This window comes from Orbicella faveolata, unplaced genomic scaffold, assembly GCF_042242905.1.
Source record: "Orbicella faveolata isolate gen_17 unplaced genomic scaffold, um_ofav_v1 contig_24, whole genome shotgun sequence".
NCBI lineage: Eukaryota > Metazoa > Cnidaria > Anthozoa > Scleractinia > Merulinidae > Orbicella > Orbicella faveolata.
Window position 1 is genome coordinate 14,950,935 of NW_028301552.1, and position 12,555 is coordinate 14,963,489.

The window sequence follows — 12,555 nt, forward strand, 5'->3', positions numbered from 1 at the left end:
GAACCGTTTGCTACCAGTTTTATGCAAATCGGTTCAATATTGCATGAATAATGAATGAGTTTGATGTGTTATTTGATTGGCTTATATCATGGCCATTACGTAAGTAGATCGTGAAACTTATATACTGTTATATAGGCCTAAGTGTCCTCTATCTACCCTGTAAATATCATGGAAAATGGTTAAAACCTCTAGGAGTTATAAGTGATTTAAGTTTTGTCCAATATGGCGGATGTGTAAACTAGTATCCAATACTCTCTCGAAATATCCACATAAAAACGAGACAAAAATTTAACTGCTAATATCTCAAAGGGGTTTTAACCATTTGCCTTCAGATTTGGAAGGTATATAGAAGCATTCAAGGCCTACCTGCACATTGTCTTAAATTACTTGTACCCATTCCCTAATGGAAACCCTTACCCTAAATACAAACATACCCTGCTCCCTTAATTTTGAAGGTGATTTTAAGAGTTTCACGGTCTACAAACGATTGATTTGATTGATTTATTGTGGACCTCTATGTGAGGACCCATGTTTGTGATATCTTATGATTACACTGATATCTAACTGATTCCCAGTGAATCGGTGGTGATGTCTAATGATGGAATTGTGTCAACAGCTACAACGGCTTTTCCCAAAGCAAAGATAGTTCTTCAAAATGTAGCGGAAGGGGATGAAGAGTTGGCCGATGCTGTACGCATGAGTGACCAGACCATTGAACCACTGGAAGTTAAAACACATAGATCTGAATTGCGAGCTGACGCCTACACTTTAAGCACCATAGCTGCCTCGTCCAATGTGCTTAGTCTCTATACTGTTGAAAGAGCACTAAGGACTGCACTGGGCTTCGTACAGCTGGTTAGCTGAATGACGCACAAGGAACACCTGGTGATGCCAACCATTGACGGTTCGGATGTGGCCGAGTGTGCCAGTACTCTTATTACAGAATTGGATCAAGGGATAGGTGCCCAAGAATGGAACATTGACCTAAAAGCTCTCTTGGGGGACATTGATGAGCAAAATTCCCAGCAGATGGGAGATGGAAAGGAAGAAATACTGGAGTATGGAGATGAAGTACTGGTGGAAGAAAAGATGGACGTGCAAGGTCTCGTCTCTTCGGAGGATGAAGCTGAAAAAGATGAAGAGGGAGAACATGACAATGATTCCATTGCTAACCCTAGAGATGGAGATGATGGTGGCACCGTGGAGAGCAAAGGAGACCCAAAAGAAAAGACAGAAGATGTTGTTTCCAGTGCTAATCCTAGAGATGAAGGTGAAGGTGGCACTGCAGAGAAGAAAGGAGACCAAGAAAAGGAGACGGAAGCAGCAAAGAAGGCTCCTAAGAGGAACCACAACAAGAAGAGGAAATGCCCTCTCTGCCCTCACACTAGCACTCTCCTGCTCACACACCTCCTGAAGAATCATCCTGTAGAATTGCCAGACACCAAAACTGCCAAAGTGTGGGTAGCAAAGGCTGATCTTCTGGCAAAGTGTCAATCCAAAGAGAAGAGTAATAAAAGGCCTACTTCATGGTATCAATGTGGCTACAGAGGATGTGAAAAAGAAGTTACGCGGATATCGCAACACTTGCATCGAGTCCACCAGCTTGGAGACCCTGACACCATTGTGACTGCCAAGAAGACTTTTGTTCGTATATCAGGCCCATCTCAGAAGAAGAAAAACACGCCATCATTGTCATCGGTCAAATCCAGTGTCAGTATCAAGAAACCCTCTGGCTCCAAACACCCACTTCCATCTCCCAGTATCAAGAACAAGTCTTCGTCAGTTGTACCTGCGCCAAAAAAGAAAACTGCAGCTGTTCCCATCAAAAAGGCCAAGTTACTTGATGAGAGCAAGGATGAAGAGACAGACATCAACCACCACTGAAGAGAGTGACTACTCCCTTCATGACGACTCCGCTGAAGACGACACTCCAACTGAGGAGGACAGGGAGGACGGGGATGGCTCAGATGTTCCCAGCCAACTATCGGAGACCGCCAGGTGCTGGAAGGAGTACTACCGCATGACTTCAGACCAAAACAAAACCCAGAGGGGACATTTTCTAAGCCAGTTCTATTTCTTTCTCATGCATGGTGTCGGAGGCAGCATTCGTGAAGAGCAAACACTGTTACACGTCCGGCAAGTGCACATGATCCTGAAGGCCATGGACCCAGATGGCAAAGACCTCTGCTGTCTAATTCGCAACGACAGCATGGACATTTGGACAGAGTTTCTTAAGCCAAACCTTGACGATGGAACTTTGAAGGGGAACACATTGAAAGCATACTTGAAATCTCTAGAACTCTTCAGGCAGTTCATCGAGAGAGGCGTCTTTTACAAAAACACGTACTTGACTGACAAGGGAAAAAAGTCTCATCACCTTGCCAAATGTTGTCAGACTATAGCAAATCCATTCGTCGTCTGACAGCCACCCAAACAACCACTAGGAAAGTCGAAGAATCATTTACGGCAGTGGAAACAGCTGATGTGTGCAAATTCGCCCAGACTGAATATGCGCGAACGGCAGTAAGGCTGATTGGGGAGGTGTCGGATGGATTCAGAAGTCTAAGCAAAAACGAGTTCGTGCAAGTGCGTGATTACCTAATGGTCACTACCTTATTTGAGAATACAGCTCGCCCTGGCCCATTAGAGTATTGCTTGCTAGACAGGTTTTGCCGTGCCACGTACGTGAAAGACAATGACCAGTACATAGTGATAGTTGACGAGCACAAGACCACCAAGCATCAGGGACCTGCCGAGCTGGTTGTTAATGCGCAACTCTACCATATGGTGAAAGTATACGCAGATGTTATACGGCCAGAGTTTGCTGTCAAAAGTGAAAAACATCTTTTCGTCAAAGAAAATGGCGAACAATTTCCACATGGCACCATCGGGCGTCGGGTAGCTGAAACGTTTCAGCACGCTGGAGTATGTACAGAGCATCGTGTAACAGCCACAAGTATACTCAAACTGTTCAGCTCAGCAGCAGACAAGCTTTCGGTGCATGCTAAGCGAGTTGTCGCATCTCACATGAAGCACAAAACAACTGCTGATAGAAATTACGTCCTCAGTCTTAATGCTAGAAAGGCCACTTCAGCACACATCATGAAAAGCATTATACAAGGAGCTACAGACTCTCCCAAAGGCAGTCCAACCAAAGCATCCACTTCTGCAACTAAGGCTGTACAGTCTGATGATGAAGACGATGATGTCCCCCTTAAGGACCTCAAACTTAAGAAGCAACAGTCTACTGTTCCTGACAAGTCAGGTGAGGCATCGACCTCCAAGTCCACTTCCAAACCTGCAAGCCTGACTGCAGAAGACCGTCTTGTGGCGAGGAGCATATTCAAGAAAGAGATCAAGCGAGGAGAGTTTCTGTCTGAGCAAGAAATGCTGGCACAAATGCAAAATGACAATCATCTCAAGAGTCTGGTGGTGCAGCCGCGTAAAGTGAAGAAAGTGTACGACTTTGTGCAGTATCGCACAAAGCTTGCCAGGACTCTCAAAGACGTAGTTGATCAACCAGATGATGACGGCGTTAAAACCCTACCTGACACTGGTTCAGTGTCCTCAAAGTCATGTAGGCAATGGGATGCTGATGCCGTGGAGGTCTTAGAAAACTTCTTTCACCCAATTAAGACTATGCCTCTGAGAAGAGAAATAATGCATCTATTTGAAACCGACAATGTTCTCAAACACATCTCTGCCACGAGAAAATAAAGACATTGTACAAGAAGTGTTCTCAGAAACAGTAAAATGTAATTGTAAAATTACTCTATCGTTCCTGTACTATCGTTAAGTTTTGAAAACAAAACACAACATTGTACAAGAAGCCTTCTCAGAAGTAGTGAAATGTAATTGTTAAATTACTCTATCATTACTTTGCTATTGTTTAGTTCTGAAAAGAAGACACAAGATTGTACAACTAGTGTTCTCAGAAGTAGTGAAACCTAATTGTGACATTACTCTATCGTTATTTTACTATCGTTTAGTTCTTAAAAGAAGACACATTGTGCAAGACGCATTCTAAGAAATAGTGAAACGTAATTTTGAAATTACCTTATTGTTGTTGTACTATCGTTTTGTTCTGAAAAGTAAACAAAAAAAATATTATAAAACAAATGTCATTGTTGTTAAAATAAGAATATTAAAAATAAAATAACTGTTGCGTTTTTAACTCCACAATTGCCTGGTCCCAAGTCCAGGATGACACAGGAGGAGGGTTGGGTGTTGGCTATATTGATGCCACCCCATAAAAAACAACAGCAAGAAAGGGAGCCATTCTTCGGGTGTCAAAGATCAACAAAAATATAGGCTGAGCTGCGCATAGGCGGCAGAGAAGTAGCGAGACATACCCAATGAAAGCCTGTCCAACATCTCCTTCACTTCCCTGCTCCTTACATTTGAGGTCCTTTTTCTTCCATAATACTGTTTAAGAATAAAATATTAATAACTCATCCTGAAGGCCTGTCGTTCTTGTGTCCTAACAAAAACAAAAATAGGCTTTGAAAGTGCATGCGTGCCCAAAAAATCAACTAGCAAAACAGAAGTGGACGCAAAAAGCGCACTTTTTAAGAATTCATAAAAAATTCAGATTACATAGGAATGGAATTAAATTAAAACCATAACAAGTCACACAACAAGCACTACATAAACCCTAAAAACCAAGCCATTCCACAAAGGATTATGGGTTGTTAGGCAAAGCGCACTTAGGCACGGTGCAGTAAATGATTAGGCAAATCGCACAACTTAGGCAAAGCGCACAACTCAGGCAAAGTGCACTTTGGAATATTAGGCAAAGTGCACAGATGTAGGCAAAGCGCACCTGACACTAAGGCAAAGCGCACCAGGAACATGGCCAATTTCCTGAGAATGGTAGAGTTCCAAGCAGCTTGTCCTAGTGTTTGATACCGAAAGTAGCCCAGAAGGACGCAAAATTATTAAAATTATCAAAATTAAAGCGAAGTATAAGTGAAGTTTGGTAGAGCACAATAATGGCTGTCTGCCCACCATGAGCACGTGGACACCTTAGGGGCAGTCTAGTACCTGCTGGATACACCCCCTATCCCTTCCGGAGTAACACAACCGAGTCGCTTCTTGACAAGCTCCGGTCAATTGTGTCTACATACACTTTCTGCATGAGGGTTGCAGAGCTCAAGCTACAGGGTGTAGATTTCACATCTCACCTTTATGTCACGGACGTTGATCCTGTCACGGGCCTGGTACACCATGATAGAGCTGACCACAACCACCTTCTCAAAAGGATTGCACAGCATTTAAGGAATGGGACTTACAGTGCACTCAACTATAAATCATTTTCAGATGTTCTGGCTGATCCCGAGTGGCCTGACGCATGCTGCTTTGGTTGGTAAGCGAAAGCAAAGTGTGAAGGATGCAGAGAGGCTCTTGTCATACCATGTGGTAAATTCTCTTGAGAGGCATGGTCATAACTCAGAAGCTTGTTATGTGCAGACCATTGCACAATGGCATGAGGCATCAGATGGCAGACACTCGAGCCAGCTGCAGAGGTCCCGATATAACTACCAGATGCTCAACTTCATTCTAGATGAGTGGATGCCTTGGCATAGTGAGAATTACCATTTCTCTACCATTGACATTAACAGGTATCTTGAGAGTTTGGAATTTAAAAAAAACACTGAACAATAACAATAACAGAAATCTAATGAGACAAACATTTTCGTCTTTGTTATTATACCCTTACATTTGCCTTAAGTTTTTAAAACCAACTGGGCAATGATGGTGAACAAGTGTCATTCAGCAATGCACACATTCAGTTTTTATTAATAAAGAAAGCGAAATACAAATGATTGCAATGACATTGCAGTTTTATTTTTTTCCATTTTATATATATGTATATACACTGTATGTGGAAGAACCCCTGACCCTGTACACCCCAGATAATCATATTTTAAATTCTATGGCCACTAAAATTCATCAGTTGTCATCGCAGTAATTTTGTTCCCGTAAATTTTTATTTTGTTTTCTTTCACATCTCAGTCAATTTCAATATATATTTTTCTTATCATTTTACCTTTAACCACATACTACTTCTTGTTTGGGTTTGGTGTTGGAGTTATATTGTCATCAGCTCTTGTATCTTAGTTTTTAGTCTGACAATAAACTCTTTGTTCCAAACTAGTGGTCTGTGGTTAAATGTAAACAATTGTGTCAATCGTCATCTTAGGAGGATGGTTCATTGTTAAATGTTATGACGTCATAAGCATTATATTATCTTTGTACAAGTAACGTGTAATCAGTCATAATCTCTTGTAATCGCGGTCAAGCTAATTTTGTTACCCTAATTCCCTCCCACCCTAAGGTGTTGGAGTTATATTGTCGTCAGCTCTTGTATCATAGTTTTTAGTCTGACAATAAACTCTTTGTTCCAAACTAGTGGTCTGCAGTTAAATGTAAACAATTCTGTTAAAAGCACAACAAGAAGTGATCACGAAATTGGAAGAAAAAGACCAGAAAATTATGGAAGCAATGCTTAAGTTTCAAGGGGAATCCGAACAACGCCATCAGCAACTCTTTGTTTCCGTTCTCGGGAAGATTGGAGACATTTTTGCCACTAAAAAATAAACCCATCCTTATGAGTGCTGTCTACAAATTTTAATTGTTTATTGTCCGTGCACTACATGGGATTTGTGAACTTGTTACTAATATCTTGATGATGTAACCATCCTTTATATTTACATGATGATATATACGACACGAGAACATTCATTTCAAACATAACCAGTTACAAGTTAATAGTAAAAAAACGACAGTTCGTTTCGATTTTAGAGACATATTTTTTGAAAATTAGTATCAAAGCATTGATATTTTTGGATGAAATATGTACTACTCAGTGCATTAAAAATATAAAACACTTTTAAAATGTTTCTATTTCTTGGGGTATTGTATTTTACCACTAAAGTGTGTTCCTTGTCTAAAGATTAGCTAAGTAGTCTACCAGTGCTCTTCTAATGCCTTGAGCTCCTCACGAGGGTACTCCATTATCATCATTGTCGTCATCATCATCGTCGTCATCATCGTTGTCGATTTCATAGCGATCCCCTCTTATAATGCAAATGTTATGAAGAATACAGCAAGCAATTATAGTGTCTGGAATTCAGTCACTGTCTTTGTTTAACCATTTTTGTAGGACTCTCTATCTCCCCTTTGTTAAGCCATATGCGTGCTTGGAAACAATTCTAGCTTTTGACAACTCCTCGTTAAATTTCTTTTGTTCTCTATTAAGTGCTCCGTTATCTTTAAAGGGACAAAGCAGCCATGGTTTTAACAGATATGCAGAGTCGCCAACAATGTGTGGATGTATAATAGTACCATTAACATCTACTGTTGGTTCAGTTAAAATCAAGTCATTTTCTGCAGTGTCAAACAGCTGACTTAGTCTGAGGACCCTTCCATCATGTTACCTCCCGGGATACCCGGTTGAAACAGATAAAAATAGTCCTGTAGAATCGACAACACCTTGCAAAACATAACTGTAGTAATATTTACGGTTAAAATAGTCCTCATGGTTTGTTTTGGGAGCTTTTATAGGAACATGAGTGCCACCATCTGCCCCCGTTATATTTGGAATCTTGCTCCGTTCAGAGAATCCATTTACTTTGGCTTGCACTTCAGCCCTAGTAGTTGGAAACTTAATGTAATTGCCCTTCAACAGACAAAGCTGCTGAACAAATTTATGACAGCAGTTAACAGCTGATTTGGAAAGTCCAATCATCAATCTACATGAGCGGTAACATTCACCAGTCGCCAATCTCCATAAACTTGCTCCCAATCTTTTCTCGACAGGGATGGCATTTCTCATATGGGTATCTTGTCGTTGAAGTGCTGGTCCAACAAGCTGGCATATGTACTCAAAAGTTCCCCTAGTAACTCTGAAATTTTCTTTCCACCAATGATCCAGTGCATGATAGTTCAGCAGCTGCTGAAACCACATGTGTGGATGTGGAAGAACCCAAACACTTCTGGGAGCGTGTGCACATGCTTGATTATTTCGCTGCGCTATTAGGTAGTTGATACTGGGCGCTATGGCATTAATAAAGCGCAAACAGAGTCTTCGCCTTCTAATTCTTCACTGTGTAAAAAGCTGATAAGGCAAGGCATTAGAGGACTGTCAAAACAGTATACGTAACAGTAGCGAGACAATGCTTGCAAGCTCCCTTGAATTATCCATTTTCGTATTTTGCGCCAAAACCAGTCAAGTGTGTAAGATTGACCTTGGTAAAGTATTTCGTGTGACCACAAACACCTCGGTAACATAATTCCTGCAGTAAGTTTACCTTGGTGTTATTTACCTTGGGAATGCTATTTACCTTGGTATGCGTAACCACAACTATTGTACATCCACTTGATGACAGGAGATTTGTTAATACCAGATTCCAAATGGCATTGGGTCTGGTCTGGGTTACCTGGGATGGCCTCTGTTAAGTAACAATTACCCTGGAAATTTGATTGCATTAGAGTATATCTATTTAAAGTGGACAAAGTCCAGGATTTTTTGGGTAAAAATACAGATACCTTTCAAAGAGAAGACAGAATTCATACTTTGGATAAATACACGTAGGAAATGTTCTTTTATTTAACTCATGTTCTTTTATTTAACTCATCAACCAGCTCATCAGCTAACATTCATCAACCCTAATTTTCGATCATCACTACACGAAAAATGAAGGCAGTATAAATTGAACAAATTACCACTGAAAATTTCACACATTCTTAATCTCTCAGATACAAGAAATATATGGCGGTTACTGCTAGGAGCCCACGTGACTGATGGTAAAAGTTTAGGGTTTCGGTTGTGGAATAGCAGTTCTTTATCTCTGCATATGTCATACATGTATTTATTCGCTCGCGCAACCAAGTGGGTCCCCTAAAAGAAGTGAAAGCCACTTTTACTTGCATTTTGTACTTCCAGAAAATATTCATACCTCCCCCACAGAAGGGATTTTTTCCAAGACCCCTCCACCCCTCTGGAAATTCAGATTAAACTTGATACATTTCTTTAAATTGTTGGTCTTAGAGAACCCCCTACCCCCCCAGGAAATTCCTATCCCTTCTGTGGGGGGAGTATGCATATTTTCTGGTGCTGCACATTGCAAGTTGGACCTACTATGCTGGTGAAAACCAGAACTAGAAAACTAGAACCAACATCACATGAATGATAGGAAGTCAAATATCCTCATTATATTTATAGTCATCCCTGTTTTTCATCCATTATCCTATCTTGGTTATTGTCACTGTAGCAAAGTACTTGAAACTAGCTATAGGAAAAATGTACTGATATTTGATGGAATTAATTGACATGTTTGTAATTTCCTTGTTCTTGATGGCCTGGGTGGCTTTGGCAACTTTTATGCCAGGAACATAACCAATTGGTTTTCACGAATCTTCAGTAGAAGCACGCACAAGTATGGCATTCTCCTCTCTTCTGTTCACTGGTTCAAAACTTAACTTGACTGGCACTGGCTCCTTGTTAATCATTTTTTGTTTGCAAATTTTAAGGGCATTTTGAAAATGTTCATGAAATGAGCTGCCTTTCAAAGTAAATGTTTCTGTGAATAATGTTTCTCCACAATCACAAACAGTGTTTTCAGGAGCCAATAATTCAGCGGCTTCACTGTCATTGACACGATCGGATACAAGGTCGAATTCTTCATCAACATACTGTAGTTCTAATTCTTCTGCTTCTTCTCCTTCTTCTTCTAAGCCGTCTTCTTCGTTTATATGAGATAAGTCAAATAACAACAGCCTTTGTAATCTGGAAGCAGCTGTTGTAGCTGAAGTAGCAGCACATGACGACAAAACTTTTCCCTGCTTTGAAGACTTGGCACAGTTGCAATTCACTCTGTTCAGGTCTAAATAAGGCATAGAATAGATCTTGTTATCAGAAGATGGAATCTTGACTTTAACTGAACACTGTGAGGCAAAGAAAGAAAGATTAATTTTATTAAAATCCCAAATCAGGATCACTTTGCCATCATCTTCAACTTCATCTGGGTGAATCTGCAAATCGGTCAAAAAATTGCACATGAACTCACCAACAATATTTTCCTAAACAGGCAGTAAATTTTTTATTATATTTTGAAATTCTTACTGGGTACCTGGAATTTAACACTGGATATAACCTTTATAATGCAATGTAAGACAACATCTTTTACTTTATCAAGCACTCGTTTGCACTCGGGGGAAACAACCATGCGCCGTTCCGACAGAGATTCAGGGAAACTCACATGCCCAAACAAACATTTTAGCTTCAGAAAAGGTAAGTTAGGTATTGTAAGTTCAGAAACATATCCGGGATCGACACAATACAAATACAATAACTTAGATTTCTGGAACATTACCACTTGCCACATATCCTCCTCGATTGCGTCCATCTTGAAATGACAGAATCACGTGACCTCGGACCGTTGATAATATGGTTAGAAGTGATGCATTCTGGGATATATGGTTTATCCTCCTTTTGCCTGAAGAGGATAAAACCTTTAGTGGCTCTTCAGTTTTGAATTTGAGAATTTGATGATGTCACGTGCACACACACTGACTTTATCAATATTTGCAAATGGTCATACAAGAGTTTTTTAAATGAAAAAAATTTTGCGTTAATAAACGTCATTGTCTTTTTTTCAGTAAAATGCTTCACATGCAGTGGACGGGGGCACTCCTACAGGGAGTGCCCCTCAGAGATGGCCAAATTTATCATGTCTTGGGGCCTCAAGTTCAACTCCCCTTTCCAGTTCTCAAAGACTTTTAGATTGAGGTTTGAGAAATGTACACATCACTGGTTTTCATTCTCCAAACCATACACCAGTCAACAGCATGTTTTCCTTGGCCATTCACTTCCTGTAAGGAAGCTCATGTATAATTATAAAGACTGGCCAAATGGATACTTGGGATGATTTAAATGCAGAGACACCATCAGTATTCATTATGAATGAAATACTGTCTTTACAATTCAAAATCCCCTTGTCGCAAAGTTCTTTATAGAGAACACCATCACAGACATCAGTTATCGTATCATCTGAACTTTTTCTCCTTGAAAAACAATGTTGAATTTCTTCATAAAAGATTTCCCTTGAGAAAAATGTACATAGCTGATGAATAATAGGGATTTCAATAAAATATGATAAAGCTCCTTTTGTGGTCAAGTCCTTGAGACAGCCGCCATTTGGACAAACAGTCTCAGTGTGCTTGTTTTTACTTACATAAGTTAAACAGAATGAACAATAATAATGAAAGTTATACTTAATAGTGAACAAAACCAATAAAACAATGGTGCTTCCAATTGTAATTTTTGCCAAAGGATAAAGGGGAGCTTTGTCGTCGTCACTGGACTCACGGGCTTCTTGGTGCGGAGGAAGAGAATTTGAACTCACTTCTCTTAAAGTTTCAGTTTCGTGCAGTTCAAAAGCTAGGTTTTCCTTCACATCAACATAGACATCTTCTCTGTTGTACTCTCCACTCAGGCCACATTCACTGCATGAATCACAGTGGCTTGCCTCCTCTTCATTGACATCATTTACGATGATGAGATAATAGATGGGGAACATTGCTCCCATGTTGAAACGTTTCTAAACAAAGTTTCCAAGACTTTGTCGGAGGTTTCCATAAATTGATCGTGACTTGTGGAGGTTTCCAGTTCACGCAATCTAAACTCGTCACGACAGCCTCCAGTGTCGTCAAGCTTTGGCATTTTGCGCAAAGGCTCTTGTATCTGTTGAAATATTTCTTTGTGGTGATATGAGGATGAAACCCCAGCAATATGACCACTATCTAATTGACTGTCACCGTCAAAGACACCTGCACTGCTGTTAATACTCTTTTCTCTGAAAATAGGAACAGAAACATCTTGAAACAAAGACGGTAAGGTGCCACCGTTACATGTGCCTTACGTAAGATCATTTCCCGCTCATGTAGAGTGTGTAGGCTCAGTATTACTTGCATCCTCAGTACTTTTCAGACCTGAAGCAACAGCCATAAGGGGTATTTTTGATCTCTTTAAATCCTGACGACATTTCAAACTGGAATAATTAAACTCTTCGCATCAGTTCAGCTCAGGACAGAAGTCTAGATAACTTGGTTAAGCAAGAATGAGCATGGTCTCAATCAACACCTTCTATGAAAGAATGTGTGCTTTGCAGGTGTCGACTTACCTTGCATTCCTTTTGTTGGTTGCATCAAATTGCTGCCATTACAAAAAACTTCTGGCGCTTATTTTATAGTTCACTTTATAGTGCACGCATACGGAGGATCACAGCTAGGCTTTAGTCTCACTTCAGGTCCTTCAGAAGGTCGCTCTGCAGCATAATGTACACTAGTCTCTATTTCGATTCGGACAAAAGCATTAGTGTCTTGCCAGAGCAAATGTTAAGTAAGAATTGACTCGACATTTGAGGCAAGAAATGAGGTGGATGTACATTGGTGTGATGGAAGGGAAAAAAGGAACAGCTCATAGCCACCATATTAAAAGTTGGGGACAAAGGTAACCATTTTGTTTGCAGTAAAATATAGAAGTCATCTAGC

General features: G+C 40.3%; 1 protein-coding gene and 2 pseudogenes across 1 annotated transcript; 2 read left to right on the forward strand and 1 right to left on the reverse strand.

Moving 5' to 3' along the window:
* LOC149110556 (uncharacterized) overlaps window positions 1–12,555 on the forward strand; it is a 71,438-nt pseudogene that overhangs the window by 16,073 nt on the left and 42,810 nt on the right.
* On the forward strand, window positions 1,584–3,717 carry LOC110047330 (uncharacterized). Its single transcript, XM_089291455.1, has 2 exons — window positions 1,584–2,416; window positions 2,503–3,717. The coding sequence occupies exons 1-2, from the start codon at window positions 1,844–1,846 to the stop codon at window positions 3,715–3,717; spliced, it is 1,788 nt and encodes a 595-aa protein (XP_089147581.1). The 5' UTR covers window positions 1,584–1,843.
* On the reverse strand, window positions 9,173–10,556 carry LOC149110557 (uncharacterized; annotated as a pseudogene).

Excerpts from the sequence above, each read along its gene's own strand:
- LOC110047330 (XM_089291455.1), top strand. The coding sequence starts at position 1,844 with ATGAGAGCAAGGATGAAGAGACAGACATCAACCACCACTGAAGAGAGT. Across the intron at positions 2,417-2,502 it reads CTATAGCAAATCCATTCGTC|ACTGAATATGCGCGAACGGC; the intron begins GTCTGACAGCCA and ends AAATTCGCCCAG.